Below are 19,480 nucleotides of genomic sequence, written 5' to 3'. Positions count from 1 at the left end.
AGACTGCAAAGCACAGACTAACATCCATGCAACCATTAGTGTTACTGCAGTACCTGTACTGTGAGCTTTCGACACAGTAAGAAGAAGAGAATGGTCGGTCATGTGACCACCGCAGATTTTGCACACTGCACCAAAATACCTCACACAATAGATCTCAATCTAGTTTCTGAGAAGTGGTGAAAGAAAGTACAAAGAAAAATGAAGGAATCTGACTGGGAAATGGAGCAGGGGTGTCAGGAATAATGTGCAGAATAACTGATGTGTGTGTAATATTTGAATAGAGATGCCCTCTATCTCAACATGCATCATTTCCCAACTAACTGCACTACAGAGAGATTGTTTGATCTGCGTGAACTCAATTCCTCAGCCGTGTAGGACCCTGCAGAGGAGTAAATGTCAGGATGGAGGGATGAGAAAAATAAAGGAAAGAGCATATGTAGGGAGTAATGGAGGGGAACGGCAGATGGAATTTGCAGACACACACACACAAAAAAAACCTGATGTCACTATCTTTTCAGCTGCTGAACGAGGTTTGCACCTACACAGATACGTGTTCTGGTCGACATTTTTCTCGTGTTTGATTGGTCGGGATGAGAGAGGTGCTGTCTCTGTGGGGTGTATGTGCTTTTATGGGTTTGTCTGTGTGTCGCCGCTGTAAATGCATCCATCTGTGCTTTGTGGGCTTTGTAAGAATAGATACACACATGGACAAAATTGTTGGTACCCCTCAGTTAAAGAAGGAAAAACCCACAATTCTCACTGAAATCACTTGAAACTCACAAAAGTAACAATAAATAAAAATTTATTGAAAATTAAATAATCAAAAACAGCCATTACTTTTGAATTGTTGATTAACATAATTATTTAAAAAAACAAACTAATGAAACAGGCCTGGACAAAAATGATGGTACCTCTATAAAAGATTGAAAACTATTTGACCAGAGTGACATGATTAACTCAGGTGTGTCATTTAATTGACATCACAGGTGTTTCCAAACTCATAATCAGTCAGTCTGCCTATTTAAAGGGAGACAAGTAGTCATCCTGCTGTTTGGTGAAAAGGTGTGTACCACACTGAACATGGACAACAGAAAGCGAAGGAGAGAATTGTCCCAGGACATCCGAAAAAAAATTATAGACAAACATCTTAAAGGTAAAGGCTATAAGACCATCTCTAAACAGCTTGAAGTTCCTGTGACAACAGTGGCTCATATTATTCAGAAGTTCAAGACCCACGGGACAGTAGCCAACCTCCCTGGACGTGGCCGCAAGAGGAAAATTGATGACAAATTGAAGAGACGGATCGTTGGAATTGTATCCAAAGAGCCCAGAGCAACCTCCAAAGAAATTAAAGGTGAACTCCAAGGCCAAGGTACATCAGTGTCAGATCGCACCATTCGTCGTTGTTTGAGCCAAAGTGGACTTCATGGGAGACGACCAAGGAGGACACCACTGCTGAAAAAAACTCATAAAAAAGCGAGACTGGAATTTGCAAAAATGCATGTTGACAAGCCACAAAGCTTCTGGGAGAATGTCCTTTGGACAGATGAGACCAAACTGGAGCTTTTTGGTAAGGCACATCAACTCTATGTTCATAGACTCAAAAACCAAGCATACGAAGAAAAGAACACTGTCCCTACGGTGAAACATGGAGGAGGCTCAGTAATGTTTTGGGGCTGCTTTGCTGCATCTGGCACAGGGTGTCTTGAAAGTGTGCAAGGTACGATGAAATCTGAAGACTATCAAGGCATTCTGGAGAGAAATGTGCTGCCTAGTGTCAGAAAGCTTGGTCTCAGTCGCAGGTCATGGGTCTTCCAACAGGACAACCATCCAAAACACACAGCCAAAAACACCCAAGAATGGCTGAGAGAAAAGCGTTGGACTATTCTAAAGTGGCCTTCTATGAGCCCAGATCTGAATCCCATTGAACATATGTGGAAGGAGCTGAAACATGCCATTTAGAGAAGACACCCATCAAACCTGAGACAACTGGAGCTGTTTGCTCATGAGGAGTGGGCCAAAATACCTGTTGACAGCTGCAGAACGCTCATTGACAAATACAGAAATCGTTTAATTGCAGTGATTGCCTCAAAAGGTTGTGCAACAAAATATTAAGTTATGGGTACCATCATTTTTGTCCAGCCCTATTTCATTAGTTTGTTTTTTAAATAATTATGTTAATCAACAATTCAAAAGTGATGGCTGATTTTGATTATTTAATTTTCAATAAATTTTATTTATTGTTACTTTTGTGAGTTTCAAGTGATTTCAGTGAGAATTGTGGGTTTTTCCTTCTTTAACTGAGGGGTACCAACAATTTTGTCCACGTGTGTACATCTCTGTATCTTTTGAACATTATTCACGTGACATTTTGTGCATGTGTGCATTCATACCTGTACAGTGGTAGAAAAAAGTTTTCAGACACATCGCTTTTGTGAAATATAGCATTCATAATCGCTCTTAGGTCTTGAAGTGATTTTTTGTTTGAGTACAATACTGCCAAAATACTAAACAAATCCTAAAAAAGTAATTAAAAACCTAAAATTGATTGTTTCCATTAAAATACAGAAGTAATTTTGAGTATTGGGTCATTTTGGTACCAGTGGTCCACTAATGAAGCTCGTGCTTTTTATTAAAAGACAATATTTGTTGCTGTGTTTCGTGTCTATATGAAGGCAGCACATTCGAAAGTTCTTCAGGAAACCCGCCTGAAGATACAGATTCTCAGCCAGGAATGGTATCAAACTGGTGTCCAGTGTTCTACCCGCACTGTACGGGGTCGACTTTGAGATCATGGCTGAAGGTTCTACAAGGCTGAAAAGGAGCCCCTGATCAATGAGAGACAGAGGTTAGCTCGATGTCGTTGGGCCCAAACACACAAGAACTGGACAGTCAGGAATTGGAAGAAGATTCTGTGGTCAGATGAGTTCAGTTTCCAGCTTTATCTTCCTCCTGCTAATATGACGGTATGCAGAATTCCAATCGAAGCATTATCTCCAGCATGTACAGAACCTACTGTCAAGCATGGTGGAGGCAGTTTTGAACACATTCTATGTTATCTGTTGATTTTGATACTGATAATGTTGAGAAGTGACATACTGAAAACCGTCAAGAATTCAGTTTTTGCATATATAATTTCTATTTGTTTATGTCAGTCTAATGCAGCCACACCTTTTAAAACAAAAAAGTTTTTTTCAACAAATATTTCATGATAATATTTTAGAAAATCTTTATACGGTTTCTTTATTTTTTAGTATTCCCTTCCATATTCCTGGGGTGACACCAACAGTTGAAACCAAATTCCTTGTATGTTTTGCATATACTTTGCCATTAAAGCGGATTCTGAAATTGTACATTTTTAAGGATGTCCAAAAACTTTTTTCTCCCACTGTATATGTATCTTCTGTGTCTTAACTTACCTCTCAGCACTCACATACTCCTCCTCCAGGGGCACACAGGGCACCTTCCCCAACCGGACACCCATCTGGATGTCTCTGAATTGCAGACCCAGGTTTTCCCCCAAGATGGTCACCCTGGTTCCTCCCTGACGAGGCCCCGTCTCAGGGAATAACTACAACAACAAGAGGATAAAGGACAGATTGAAAAAAGGAAGAAAAAAAAGAAGGAAAAAGCAAAACAGAATGTACAGAGAAAAAGATATTGTTTATCTCTTGGACCAGTTTATTTCCATTGCATATTTAAATGTACATAAACAAACACCTATAATCATATTAAGGTCACACAATGACTCGATAATTTTCTACGCTGTCCCCATTCAATCAGTTTGAAGTCTGAAAATGGTCCTCAAGCTTGACATCGACTGGACACGGTTACACAAACATACACAGGTAAACACAAACAGAGCCACCAGCCCACACAAGCACACACACACACACACACTTCATTCAGATTTGCCCATATCTGTTGATTCAAGTTTTAATGAAGAGAAATCACCTTCTTGGCTCTGAATAACAACGAAAATGAGATAAAGAGAGGGCAAAAAACAAGTTACATCGACATACAGAACCAAACTGGCATCATCTCCGTTTAATTGAAACTTATTACGCTGCTTGGCTTCATTGACGAGGCTTCGGCGGTGCAATGCTCAGCCGCGTCGACGGACCATAATGTGATTTATCTAGCCAGATTATGGTGCGTAACGGGGACAGGTGCGGTGTGACAAAACAAATATGGTGACTGATGGACGGCGGTTGTCACAAACACGCACACACACTGCCAGCACGGACATGCACACACAAACCTAATCCCTAACAAGCATCATGAGGTAATTATGTGTAATCTGCCCATTGCCCTGTTCTCCTGCAGTGCTTGGCTGAGCAGACTGAGCGGTGTGGAAAAGCAACATTATGGAGGCATAGTGTTATTATTATACCACAGACAGCACCAAACAACAGACCTTGACAAATAGAGACTTCAGCAGTGTGGACTAGTTTGGGCGATGAACTAGTTTGTCTTGCCCGACTCTTGAGAATTAATTCAGAACTTTCATACAGCGAAAGTCAACTGAAGACTTGCCTTAGAAAAATGCTAATAATATTGGCACAGTTGGAGCTGTTAGAACATTTTACACTGACCTAAAGTTTAACCAGGGTTCGTACATTCAACATCCCGTACTGCCAAATGCGCCGCATAGGATTTTACCCATACTTCAGATTCAAATAGTTGCAAATATGAAGATATACACAACTGACAAAAATAAGTAAATGAAAAAGCTCAAATAGAAGAAATGTACCAGAAAATTCAGAATGCAATGGTAACGTTAAAAGAAAAAGTTACAAAAGTTAAAATGGAAAGGCTTAATTATAAAATTACAAATGAACAGCTCTGCCTGAGAGCCAGTCACAACAAAGTCAGTGAATTATAAAAATTAATAGAAGAAAGGTTAAAGTCTCTAGTAAAAGCAAAATATAAGCAGAGAGTAGAATATGAATTCTGCAGATTTAGGCGACTCCCACTGCCAATACCAAAAGATTTTCCTAGAGTCACCTCATGTTTCTACAAACAAAAACTTATGCCACCAGACTCCTTTTAAAAGATGCTATAATCAGATTATAAAAAATACACATATGGATACTTAATCTCCTCAAATTCAGTGTAATTACCTAATGATTCTTTTAAATGAACCTGATCCGTATCTTGCCAGTAAGCTACCAAATAATAGAATGACAGATTGCCAGACAAAACCACATTTTGGAAGTGACTGCATGTTGGGAGAAAAAAACAAAATACCTTTGGCAGCCTTATGCTATACTACAAAGAGACATATTAATATGCAGGGTTTCTGCCAGTGTATTGTACGCCCAGCGGCTTGCCAGGACTGAGCATTGGGGAATTTTTATTGTTTTTTGAATATATTTTTTAGGATGATTTTATAAACTACAGTTAGAGTGGGGCAGTCGGTTGGAAACAGATACAATGGTTGAAATGCTCACCAGAAACGTCCGTTGATTAGAACAGAAGATCCTCTACCTTCATTGCACACAGAATGAGGTTCAACATTTGACGCTTCCAAACATGACAAGCTTGTGCTATTTAATCACCTTAGCTAGTGAGACTACTGCAGATTCCTCCTTTAGTAAGCACATTTGTGTTTCTTTAAAACAATAACAGTTCTCTTGGGTGGTGCTAAGTTCAGGATGTAGCAACAGTGCCCCTGTAAAGTTGTGATGAAGAAATTATTTTGGTGGAAAATTTGCAGACATTGTAAAATTCAAAGATTTTGATTCCAAAGATTCTGAACGATGCGTTCAAATAACAGAAGGAAAGAGAAGGTTGTGCGAAATTGCAGGCCTAAGCCAGATGTCTACATACACAGACTACTTTATTTGCGACATAAAAGATAATGTCAAGGAGGAATCATAAAAGCCCAAAATCCCTAGACCGTTTTAGCACAAGGCCAAACACCGTAAGAGATGTCGATGAGGAAGAAACCGCTAACAGTAGGTGGAGGCTATACACCCTTTTGGAAGGAAAATGCCTGGTAATGAGATTGAATGAATCTTTATTGTAGAACAAGAAGATATCCTCGCTATAGTTTTTGTACGTCTGGCTCACAAAAAGTTATACTCATTCAGCATAGTTGCTGTAAGGGGAGTTGCTCCACGGCCACACAAAAGTCCCTCTGTAGACCTGTCCTCGGTCCTGCCTAACCTTAAGGTTGTCACCAGTGGGGCGGCATGGCTCAGTGGGTAGAGTGGCCGTCTTGCAACTGGAAGGTTGCCTGTTCGATCCTCGGTCCGTTGTGCTCATGTCGAGGTGTCTCTGAGCAAGACACCTAACCCCTAATTGCTCCTGATGGGTTGTGGTTAGCGCCTTGCATGGCAGTTTCCGCCATCAGTGTGTCATCCTGAAGACATGGTTGTTCTGGGTAGTGACACTGAGGTATCTCTGGCATATGTCACTTTATCTCTCCTTCTCTTGGTCTTTGTTTTTAGGTCATCACCTGTATTCTGTATTTTGGTACTCATCAACATGCTCAGCAGCTGTGAATGGTCCACCTTGGACCTTCAGTTTATCCAAAAAACTGAGTTTTCTGTTCTCAACATGCAGCAGATTAGCCTCCTTTTTACTAACCCCAGCAGCTCTAAGATCTTGCTGGCGTTTTTTCCAGTCTGCAGTGATATCGTCCATGATCTTGACCACTGGGCCCATTTCTTTTTACAGAAATCACTCCAGGCATCTTTCTTACTCAAGTCTTTAGTCAGCTTCAGTCTACAACCATGACAGACAGTGTCCAAACTGGGGTTCTTCAGCCTCTAAAATACATGGAGAATTATGGATTTTGTGAGTGGTCATCTGGTAACTTACTATTGTTTATGGTCTATCAAGTGACAAGTTTTCCTTATGATCTTATGGACATTCACCAGTCAAATAAGTAATTAATTGCGTGCATTCAGTTCGGCCACACAATGGCCGACATGATTTTGATGATAAACTGTCTGTTATTTAGGTGAAAATGCATCTGTGGTTTTAATATATGAAAAATTAGTCGGTGAGCAATCCCTTCCTTGGTAAGTTTCCACAAAAATGATAGGATGCTACTTTGCTGCTGTCAGTCTGTTGCCAACTCGTGCCTGGTTCCTGTCAAAAAGACGCTGGGCTACTGTGGTGTTCTGGCCACTGGAAATACTGAGACAACCCCTCACTGCCCACAACAGGCCAGTACCAGCTATGATGCCACAACTTGTCTGGCAGAAACTCTGCTATGCCAACAAAGATAAACCTTCACCAATAACTACACAAGTATAGGCAGATGATCTCTTTTATTTATATCAGAAAAATAATCAGAAACATGACTGAATATGCTTGACTGAAAATTTCTTGTGATTTGGGTTTTGGAAACTGATATTCTGCAGTAGAAAATCTATAAAACAACATAGTAACTGGAGTGAGCTGAATTAAAACCCAAAGAGGAAGGCAGGGAGAGAGCGGTCTGCTCTCTCTCTCTCTCTGCCTACTATTTGGAAGCTGACTCACGTTGGAACCTCAGGCGCCAGCAGAGCCTCAGCACTTTGGTTCCACAAACACAATAGCTGGTAAACAGTGACCAGAGTGAGTAGCCATCAAGCTCTAGGGTACGATATGGACAACAGATGTCAGGGTGTGGAAATGGGGCTTCAGATGGTTTTGGAAGAATGAAGCTATGATACCACAAAACACAATATCAGCTAGCCACCAAGCCCTGGGATATAAACACTGGCAGAGCCACAGACAGAGAGGCAACAGAGAAAGGGAAAGAAGAGTGCTGTTAAAGGGATTACTATCATTATCTGAGGGGGGCATTTAGAAAGGGGCCAGTGAAGGCTATGGGAATATATACTATCACACCATAAGCACGCATACTGTAATAGTCACCAGATGATAACAAAACAGCTTTAGGACACTTTATGTGGATCCTAAAAGCACATGTGTAACAGCAGTGTTTTGGTGCAAAAGGATTTTCACATCTATTGTCCAATGCTGCCTGCAATGAGAGAAACATATTTCAGAGATATACAGGGATGGCAATAGCTTTATTGTATATACACGTTAGCTTTCTTACATTCCTGTATGGCAACTGCACTTTTAACTAATGCATGCTAGAAAATGGTGTTTCTCCAGAATTTCCAGGGTCTATCTGAATCCCTGCGAAATGCACAATTATGGTTGAAGTTTAGGTGCAGCCACAATTCCCAGTGTTATAGGAGTAAAACAATCAGATGGGATTTGAAACAGAGGCAGTTACAGCAGTGTCCTACTTAGCTTGTCCACCAATCCTGACCAGATTCTACAAAACAGTTCAGCTGTGGTTTAGAGAGGACAAGTGAGTATACCCATGTGGACTGAAATGCCAATTATTTGAAATCACAAAAAGAAACCTGATGAACACTGGGAGCACATTCTGTGGTCAGATGACTCCAAAATGAATTAGCTCAGTTTAGATATGTTACAGCATGTCTGGCAAGAACCTGGTCAGGACGACTGCAGTGAATACATAATCCTGATGGTGAAGCACGAAGGTGGGACTGTAAGGATAAGGGGCTAAACTAGTGCAAAAGCAGTTGGTAATATATAATATTTATTTATATTTATATAGTAAATAAAAATGGTTAGTTCTTAATTTGACATCAGGGCAAAGGCCCTAATGTGCAGAGGTGGACTCACTGCTGTTGTATATGATATGATATGTGATTCTGCATTTTGTAATGTAGCATTATTTGTACGGCGATGATGTAAAGCAGAACCTAGACTATGACATTCAAACAAAAGTGTCTGTGTGTATCATAAATGTAAAATAACTGTCACCACATCAGTATTGGTGTTTAACTTGGCTTTATTTTTTATTACTATTATTTGATAGTCAACCAAATAGTATATATAAAGGAAATCAACAGTTAGAGCATTGTTTGTGGAAACTGCCACCACATGCTCTCAGCATGATTACTTCCAGAGAACAGCAATCTCAACATGCCTTAAAACCATGCTGAATGCAGATCTGCACCAGCCCAAGCACTATTTGAGACACTGGCAGGATTTCGAGGGAAAGCATGGCAATCTGAATTCAAAATGTAAAAAAAATGTTCTAAATTGAAAGACCATGCTCTGGATTAAAGACAGGAAAATAATGCTATATGTAAAGCAGAATTGTGGATTAAAGACTCATTGTTCCAGGAAGTATACCTCATATACTTCGTGCAACAAGTAGACTTATATAAGCAACAACTGCGTTGGATGAACTATGTCCGGATCCCTAGCTATAACTCTGAAACATGACCACTGTGGCACAGAAGACGGATCCAGACCACGACACCTATTAGCAGCTCGGAATGAATGAATGTAATGGCTGTGTACCAGTATAATATTCCTCTGACATATGAGAGTGAATTTCCACTGGAACCTCAGAAAATCTTGGAAGTATAAAAGTACGGCACCACATAACACGATAACCAGTGCTCACTGAGCCTGTGGGCATGCAGAGACGCCACAGTGTGGAAATGGGACCTCAAGCAGCTTTGGACTCATGTTGCAGTGATTTGACACAACACCGTTACATTCAGGCGCATAACCACCACTTCCTGGGTTATGTAAAGTACAAATGCCCTGAAGCTTAAAAGGGACCTCAAGCGATTTTGGTGGTTTAAGATAGCAATCTGATACAAGGGAACCACATTTAAGCACCAAATAACAAGCCTTAAGATACAACTGCAAATGAATAGCAGATATAATTGTTCCACATGAGCCACCAAACTGATCAAGGGCTCAGCTGACACAAGGACCACAAATGCTCGAGGATGTATTCTAGTATAACATAGTCTCCTCCAGCAACTAACCACTAATCATGGAATCCCAGAGATGATTAGCTAATAGCCTGATATTCAGACTGAATGGCAATGTGAGACTGCTCCGTTACTCAGTTCTACTGCTGCCGTCCTCGTGAACCGCTTTATGTGGGAGGAAGATATGAATTTCCTCTAACCAATCACTAATGGCTTACTGTACATTTCAGCTGCTTTGAAATCATTTTCCATCACACTGAGGCTGCACTACCTGGCACAGTGAGCAGAAGTTTGGCAACTTTGCCGAGAAAAGCAGTCGAAATTGAGATTGCATGTTGTGTGTTCAAAAGAACATAAAAACAGAATTCCCTCCACAATGTCCATTATATTGCAATCACAGCTGGAAAAGAACTTCATTATTTTTGCAATGTTGCCTTATTTAGTCACAGCATTACTATAAAATAAATCCCCTTAATCTTCTTATGTTTGATATCAGTTTTCTTCCCTTGGCCATTTCTTTGAATACCGCTGACCAGGAATCTACTGAAGGTATAGCGGGGCGTCACTCTGTGGTGGTGTGGCCTTTATACTGCTGTTCTAACCACATAGTAGCCACGTCAAGTCATTAGTATTATAGCAGTGGTTTCCTTCTGGTCTGTGATCCAGCCTCTGCATGCTTTTGTATGTGTGTGAGAGCTCTGTAACCTGGAAATCTTACTGTGGCCTCAGTGGTAACCTATAACAAATGGAGCCATGGAAGGCCACCAGCAGTTGCTAAAAACTGGAAAAGTTGCTCTACGTGAGCATAAAATAGTTTGAGAGTTCTGCTAAGGAATGCATGACTTAACTATCCATCCATCCATCCTTTATCTATACACCACATAATCTTTATTAGGGTTGCAGGGGGGCTGGAGTCTATCCCACCCAACTTATGCTGAAGGCAGGGGGCACTCTCGACAGATCACCAGTCTATTACAGGACTACATACAGAGACAAACAATCACACTCGCATTCACACCTACGGACATTCTAGAGTTACCAATTAACCGCAGCATGATTTTGGAATGTGGGAGGAAGTACCCAGAGAAAACTCACACATGAATATGCAAACTCCAGAAAGATCTCAGGCCTAGGCCGGGACGCCAACAGGGGACCTTCTAGCTGCAAGGCAAAAGAGCTAACCACCAAGCCAGTGTGCAGCCCCTGACTAAACTACATCAAACAGATAAACTAGAAGCAGATAATTGAAAAGGAACACTGGGAGGCTCAAATGGGTTCAGATACTTTCTCATGTGTGACATTATTCCACCTCAAAAAACTCAGTCAGGAGCAGCTTGGATAAGGGACATGCTTGGCGACCCTTCCAGATTTCCAGAAATGCCCTGGCCTGATACCATTGCTGCTCAGGTGGACAGTGTTAAAGCCTGTTCGTTTAGTTTTGGCAGAGAGAAGTAACTGTCCCATGTTGCATGATCAGCACTGGATGGTTTGCCTCGTGAAAAATACTCGATGTACTATTCTCTTGTGTGTGTTTTAATTACCCAGCTGAAGTCAACAAAGTGACCTTTAAGTGGAAAGCACAGGCGCCGATACACATAACGGCAAATTGACATAATAAATAAAGTTCTAAGAGTTGTTACCTTAGCTGGAAGGTTACATCAACTAAACTGAGGAAAACGAATCCATGAATCAAACGAATAGAGACGTCTGCTATTGTCCCCATATCAAGGTGTCTTTTACTTTCTACTTTCATATCTTGTTAGACATTTATTACTCCCAGTCACTCAAAGTTTTATCGTAATATAGAAACACATCACTCTTACTCTCTTTTCCCCTTCTCATGCCCTTGTATACGCACAAAACACACACACACACACACACACTCACCAAGATGAATGCAGAAGCAAAGATAAACAGGTATGCACTCCTGTCTTCATCAAATTGTGAATGTACACATTTATGAGGACATATAAGGTACACGCTGTCAGCACCTACACACGAAGAAGCTGACTTGAACATGCACACAAGCATATGCACATGGATGGTCAATCTGTGACTTCAGACCACCACTGCCCCGCCCCCCCCCCCCCCCCCCCCACACACACACACACACACACAGTATTAAGCAGCAGATGTATATTTCAGCAGGTGTCGCAGTGTCTAGAACACTCACAGATCCTTACTAACGAGAACAGGACAAGTTGTGGAGGAACGAGAAGAACTGCAAAAAGTCTTCCTAGAACCTGAGGCTTTAAAAAGTGCTATTTCTCTTAAATGCAAATAGATAATACCAATGGGAATAGTGTAATGTGACAGATCTTATGATCGATATCAAGATAATGTCACTGGATATTAATAGTTCACACACATCAGAAATTTGCACGAAAATTTCCTCCCATTTGTAGATGTTTTTTTTTTTAACCTGATTATCAGAAACAAGATAATTTCCATTTGCCTTTTGATGGACAGCAAGCCTTTTTTGATTCTGATTATGTAACAGCCGAGCACTGAATCTGGTCTCTTTACTTATTCTACTGATACCAACTGAGGGTGAAGGTAAAAAGGAAGGCAGAGAGGAAAATGATCTGCAGATAAAAAAAAATAATTAAAAGACTTGAATGAATCTGAGATCAGTAACAGACCAGTGATGGATTTTGCCCCTTACATCCTTCCACGTCACTACAGAGGCAGACAGTGACACACAAAAACGAACATACCTATAAGACAGTTTAAAAAAAGAATCAAAGCCAAACAAACTTCGACGCGTCTTTGTCTCTGGAGTAGGAGTTTGATGTAACAGTGAGTAATAATACCATTTCTGTGCCAAGGGCAGGCACAAGGTCCCAACATGTGTGTGTTTTAATAGCAACACATTAAAATAGAGCAGCTTTCATTCTAGGTTCAGGACACGTAGGGCTTTCGTGACCACAGGGGCTTCAACAAAGAGAGCTGACGCAACGGCGTATCAAGGTTTGCCAGCCTTGGATCTCCACAGGTGACATTACAGTCTTCACGAGTTGATGAGATTATGATGTGGTGCTCAAAGAAGCCGCGCTGCTCTTCTTTGCATGTGATTTTAAAACTGTATCATTGGAGACAGTTTTGATCAAAAGAGTTTCTTTTGGTTGCTGTCGACTGAGGATGTTTTTCCCCCTCTCTCTTCCCAGCAGTGGATGCAACACTGTGTTGATTTATGCTGCCTTTGTGGCCTCAAAAATATATACATTTGCATCAATGGAATGCAAAATCATTTTCAGACATTTGTATATCTAAAATTACATATAACAAGTCATAACTAATGCTGAAAGAGTGAAGACGTTTGACCCATTTTAAGGCCAAATTTAGGAAAATGTGATTTCCGTACCCAATAGGTTGGTTTTTAATATTGTTTGTGTCATGGTCCATGTTGGTGATTTAAGTAATGGGCATCATTTTTGGAAAGGCTTTTGACTTCGGCTCTCTTTAACATGGAGAAGCAAACAATGATTGTTCTCACTGTAACAGCTATTTATAGTCACTTACACTACTGTTCAAAAGTTTGGAGTCACTTGGAAATGTCCTTATCTTTGAAAGAAAAGGAGTTTCTTTTCAATGAAGATAACACTAACTGCATCATAAATATAGTCTAGACATTGTTAATGTGGGAAATATCTATTCTAGCAGGAAATGGCAGATTTTTAAAATCTACTACATTATGTTAGCTAATGGTGTTGAAAGACTAACTGATGATTAGAAAACCCTTGCACATGAATAAAAGTGTGAGTTTTCATGTAAAACATCAAATTGTCTGGGTGACCCCAAACTTTTGAATGCTAGTAAACCTTTGTTTTTTGATTGAGAGTATGTATGTTGGATGGTATAATTTTCTAACTAAACAGCCACAGCAGACATCACTTACTTTTGTGATCTTGGGGTGGGTGCAACGGCTGTTTCCAGATGTGGCGTGCATCCACCCTCCACCTTCAGCCAGCTGCAGAGGGAGGTGGGAGTTTCCTCCTCCGGTACACTCCTGCCTCAGGGAGCACTTCCTGTCCTGGACGCACCAACCGCATTCAAACCTGGGGTCGGCCTTCAGGCACATACCACAGCTGTCCCTCAGAGCCCTGCACTTGTACAGGTGAGCTGGTGGAGAGACACAAAAAGTTGGAGAGAGGTTTGAGAGTGAGTGGACGTCAATGAGCTACTCTAGAGGGTGACCCAAAAGTTTGGAAACAAATGAAAAGTCTATAATCCAAATAATATGATGTTATTTCAGTAAATAGCAGTTTTTCATAGCACATATTAATTGCAAATTTAAATGTAAATGGCATTTATCGTGTATGGACAGAGCATCTATGACGTCAGAGAACAAGTTGACCGACTTTTAAAAAAGTTCAGGAGAAGAGAGACTGGTGCTGGTGAGGAGAAAGTGAACCCATAAAGTCCCACGACACATTACTCGTCATAATTGACTTACAATATTCAGACCAAATCTGCTGTCTGTGGTGCTGAAAAATAACACTGAAAATACACTCATTTAGGGTACATTAAAATGTGTTTTCATTATTAAAACTTGTTCCTATTTTGTGGTAGTTATCGTAATGATTTGAGAGACCGTGTTCTGCTTGTAGTTTTAGTAACACGTCTATATAGACTTTAGTCACCCTCAATAATATGGTCAAATTTTGCAAACAGTAAAATAATTTCCTGACAGTTGTGATGAAGCCCAGGACTAAACCTGAAGATGGCCACAATGTAATGTGCTGCAGCTCTCTCTTTGGAGATGCTTATATAGATCCTACTGCCACCTGAGATGATTAAATACCTGCACCATCAGAGGAAAGACTCATAAAAACAACTAAAAGCCACAAACTAAACTTCAGTTCTTGTTAACATTTTGTCAAAACATTCAGTTTTGGTGAGTCTTTCTCAGACCTGTTACAGACTCTGTCTTTAATGCAGTAAAGTTATGTTTTTATTAGTGATGGGACATGTATAAAAACTTAATCTAATTAATTAGAGGCTTTGTGATTAATTAATTGCAATTAATCACATTTTTGCCAAATAGCAATATTTTACACTAAAAGCTAAGTTTTTTTTAGTTCAGCTAAATTTTGGTTGAATCGATGAAAAGACAGACATGAACTTTAACAACAGAACTGTTTGTTTCATTTAAATTCATCTGTGCATTTTTCACCAGTCTACTGCATTTACAGATTACTGCAAATTCAAAGTGCGATTATAGCGACTATATTCAGCATTTTAAGACTTTTTGTAAACTCAAGCATTCATTGTCTTGAAAAGTGGTCTACTATGGGCTGGCTTCACCATTTGCCGATACCAGGACTATAGCTATTGTGTCCACACAACTGTCAATTTCTCTCATCACATTCATTGCCTATATGAAATGCACTGCATTGCAAGCCGGTTGTGTTGCAGTGTGTTTCAAGCTGCATTCTGGTACGTCTCCCCAGAGCTCATTTGCATAAAGGAGACTTGACTTCTACTTTATGTAAATCCGCTGTGGGCAGCGGAGTTCCGACGCATTGCAAAATATTAGTTAAACGTCTAAATTAGCCGTCGTTGAACTAAAAAAAGGACAGATTCAGCTACTGCACAGCTTTTGTGCCTCAAATGCTTTCAGAAATTATTTTTGCTTAAGTGTTTGTGGAAATAAAGAGAAAGTTTGAGCTGCCATGTTGGTCAGATGTTTCTACCGGACTGAAGCTAAAGCGCGTCCTTTGTGTCTTCTTTGCAGCTGTCAAACAGACTTAAGTTGCATTAGCGTGAGTGTGCATCAGTCTTACAGTTGTGCTAGAAATTAGGGAATGAGAAAGGTGGGATTAATTGTGTTCTATTTTTTTATGCATTATTTTTTCTGTAATTAATCAATTTGAAAGATCTGTGTGTGTTCACAAACTGTATCTTTTGGACTCTGTGATATTTATAGACCAGTGTTGATGTTGAATTGTGGCAAAAGCCGGATGTTTAAACTCTGTCTGGCATGCAGATAAAAGCTGGTTTAACATATACAACTATTTTGTCATAAAGGAATTGCTTTCAGGCCTCCTCTCTTTTGGCATTAGATTTTTTTAGGGTGACAAGAGAGCACGAGACAGAACCTAAAACACATGTCTCATGGCAAAATTGAGGGCTGGCACCCTTGTTTTACAGGAGGCAACAGAAATGAGTACACCCATGTGTGATATCACTTAAATGCCAAATTTGAAGCAGATTAGATGAATGGTAGCCCATTCTGGTGTCTTCTTGCGGTCCTCGGTGGATCGAGCTCAAATGTTCCCAGCCATCAAAGTCAAGTCTGTGATGACGTTAGATTTCACTATAGTATATTTCCTCTGACAAGGCTTCATATTCATCTTACTGCTCAGATCATCTGTACAGTATAATCGTTCAACTTTTGAGAAACTTTGTTTCATATTGCATGTAAAATGTTTTGGATGAACACAAAGTTCTGTAAATTGTTAATTTGAATGAAGGCAATGGTGGTAAGAAAAAAGTAATCAAGAGTTTATGTGTCTGTGAGCCTGAAAGAGAGCAGAGGAGCAGCATAAATGAATGTTAATCACCCACATAACACCTAAAACCTTCAGTAGGTGATTATTACCACTCCGAGGCTGTGACGATGAGAAAATAACTGTTTCCACCGATAAATAGAGGGGGGAAAAAAATGAACAAGCCACCTCGAGGGATATCATAGAAATTAATTCAACAGGTAATGTCTTCTAACGCCAATAGGGAATTGATAATTTGTTATGTAAAAAAAAAATTCCCTTAACTCTGTAGAGTGGAAAAAGTCATTAAAAGTAAAAAAAAAAAAAGAATAAATAAATAAATAGATAAATAAATAAATTAAACCTCAAACACCTGAGAAGTTGGAGGAGAGGGAGATGAAAGGAAGCAGGGAGGAGGAGGAGGATGAAATTTTAGCTATGCTTGTTAACAAAACAGCAACAAGGATTGTTATGAATTTAAAGATGGTGTGGTCCCGCGAGGCCCAGAGAGTCACGGAAAACAAGACGGAGGCAGAAAAAGTGAATGAGGCAGAGAGAAAAGGGAGCGGCAGAGACCTTAAATAACAGAGGATGTGAGTTAGGAGAAAAACCAGCAAAAGCAAACGGAGGACAGAGCCACGTGCGAACAAGAGAGCAGAAGTAGCAGCAAATGCTTCATGTATTTTTTTTTTTTTTTTACTCTTGCTTTGTCATCTGTTAATTGCCACCGTAATTATCTCAGTTGATGCTCCACTGGCAAAACCTGCAGGCAGGTTTGTTTGCTGTCACACCAGTTAAACAGATTTGAGATGAGGTGAAGTGGAAAACAGTGAAAAACAGAGCATCAGAGCACGGAAGAATCTCCTCCTTCCTCCTACTCTTCAGCAGACAGACGGCGGCCGGACTTCAAAGCCAGCTTCTTTCGTATCCATCTGCCCGCCTCGGCCCTCAGCTCGGCCTAATCTGATTAGCTACGGCTCAGCTTAAAAGTAGCGCGACGCTAATTAATCTGAACCAAATGAATGATTTAATTAACATTAACATCTCCACTTTACACCAGGGCAAAGCCGGGCCAGCGCGGAGCGGCACTGCCTCAGACGGATAATGCAGCGCCGATTCAGAAAAGCAAAAGACAGGGATGGAGCGCAGAGGATTAATAAGAGGATGGAGAGAATAAGGAGGAGAAAAGGAGGAGAGGGCCTTTATGAGATTTGTGTGAGTGAGGACAGTTTAATAATACGTGTTTTTAAAAAGCATTAGACCTTTAACACTAAGCGTCACATTGAACTTGTATAATCAGAATGGGTATTCTGTGTGGTTTTAGCACAAAATAATCCGTGGGCCACTGACGGGGTTGTTCATTCAGACTAATTACTTATCCATAACCTTGTCAGCTGTTCCGGGAGTCTGCCTCGCACTTGTTTTCAGGAACAGTGCTGGATACTGCTTCTCTAAATTCTCTGCCATGTAGAAAGTGAAGCAGCAAATACGACTTGCCCATAGTCATAACAACACCCCCCGAAACACACACACACACACACGCGCAGACACACACACACACACTGTGCCTTAGATCATTGAATTTCACACTCTCGGAGCTCAACACCATGCTGTCACATGTGAAGCACTCAGTGTGGCAGACATCCCTGAGGCTCGTTTCCAGAGTTATCCGGACAATTTTGCTGTCTAAAACTTCACATCTGGAATATGGACGTCAAAAATCCTGGTCTAAGTTTTATTCAGAGTTATCCAGACAAATTTCTTTCAAAAAAAAACATTCTTCTCATAGTTTATAACCAGTGTTGGGCAAGCTACTTGGAAACTGTAATGAGCTAAGCTACCAGCTACTCTGTGTTAAATCAAGCTTCACTACACTGAAGCTATGACCCACAGAAATGTAGCAAGCTAAGCTACAGCAATACGGCCAAAGTAGCTTAATACATTCAAGTTACTTTTTTTTCTTACCAAAAAATTTCAGGGACTAATGAAGTCAGTCAAACGGAGACAAGAAAATGCTGACTTGTTTATTATTAAACCATCATTTTTGTTCTCAGTGCTCCAAACTTAGTAAATTGATACACTGAGGAATATGTGGAGCTATATTTAAAATGAATCAACCTTTTTACATTAGAAATCATTGTTTTGATTTTCTTTTTAGTTTGTATTGCAGACATAATGTATCTGATAATTAAGTTGCAGTAGCTTATATTAACACACCACTTACACTGGAGGGTATAATAGGTTACATTTGATATCATTTCCATATAAAGTAAGCAATATTATAGTAAGACAATTTTATACATAATTTGGGTATTCACGTTGGGTATTAAATCAAGTTTTATTTCTTAAGTCTAATATCTATGTAAAATCATTCAATGCTTTCCCAAAGTGCTGTATCCACTACTACTTAACTCAATTTTGGTCTTGAGTGTAAGATTAAGATATTTAATCATTTATGCCATCACTTTTGTTTCCCTTTCTGTTATTTTTTTCAGCCATTTGCTCATTAGTGTTAACAGTAATACTGAAGAAGACAGATTTTGGTTTTACTGTTACCTCGTTTTCTCCCATACCTCTTCCCTCCTATATGTATCAGTTTATTTAATCCCCCAATTTATACATATTCACACACTGCCACCACAACCTTACGCTTAATTTAATTAATTTACTGCCACGCGAATTTTAGATGTTGAAAAGTAGCTCGTTTGTGTGTGCATCTTATACTGCGGTTGACATGTGGTGGTTAGCTAACTGCTACTGGTTGTGCATATTCGGTAGTCACCTGTATATGGGTTCTCTGATTTGTATTTGACGTCTTTGAAGTTGACAGAAACTTCGCCTTGGGCTGGCACAGTAGGCATCTGAAAACAACTTTTCTCCGTTTTTTCACAAAAACTGATAACTATTTAGGTAGGGCCACGGTGACTCTGACTCCTTCTCTGCCATCTCTCAGTGAACTGAAGCGAGCGTCTGTGTGTGTGGATCCAGTGAAGTCGCAGGAAGGGATTGCTGAATGACGACATCAACAGTTCCTCCGCTTCTATTGGTCGACACAGACATGTCGGCGTTTGGAGAGGATGTCACTATCTGATCCTTAAAAGTGTGAGATGAGACTGCAGCAGAGCAGAAAGCTCCGCTTCAAGCAGTTCAACATTCATCATTTTAAAATGTAGCTTTTTGCGTTCGCTACCGCGCTACATGACCAAAAGACTA

General features: G+C 40.2%; 1 protein-coding gene across 3 annotated transcripts in view; it reads right to left on the bottom strand.

Annotated features, from left to right (window-relative positions):
- The window catches only part of LOC110962824 (plexin-A1-like), a 348,857-nt gene that overhangs the window by 82,679 nt on the left and 246,698 nt on the right, over nucleotides 1–19,480 (bottom strand). For all 3 annotated transcript variants that reach the window (XM_051949646.1, XM_051949645.1, XM_051949647.1), the window contains 2 exons: nucleotides 13,675–13,898; nucleotides 3,420–3,571 (listed from right to left, as the gene is read on the bottom strand). In XM_051949646.1, coding sequence (XP_051805606.1) covers nucleotides 3,420–3,571; nucleotides 13,675–13,898 — 376 coding nt within the window. The remainder of the gene's footprint in view (nucleotides 1–3,419; nucleotides 3,572–13,674; nucleotides 13,899–19,480) is intronic.

Source organism: Acanthochromis polyacanthus, chromosome 6 (assembly GCF_021347895.1).
Source record: "Acanthochromis polyacanthus isolate Apoly-LR-REF ecotype Palm Island chromosome 6, KAUST_Apoly_ChrSc, whole genome shotgun sequence".
Classification (NCBI taxonomy): domain Eukaryota; kingdom Metazoa; phylum Chordata; class Actinopteri; family Pomacentridae; genus Acanthochromis; species Acanthochromis polyacanthus.
The sequence above is the reverse complement of the archived record's forward strand: the minus strand, read 5'-3'. Positions and strand labels throughout refer to the sequence as shown.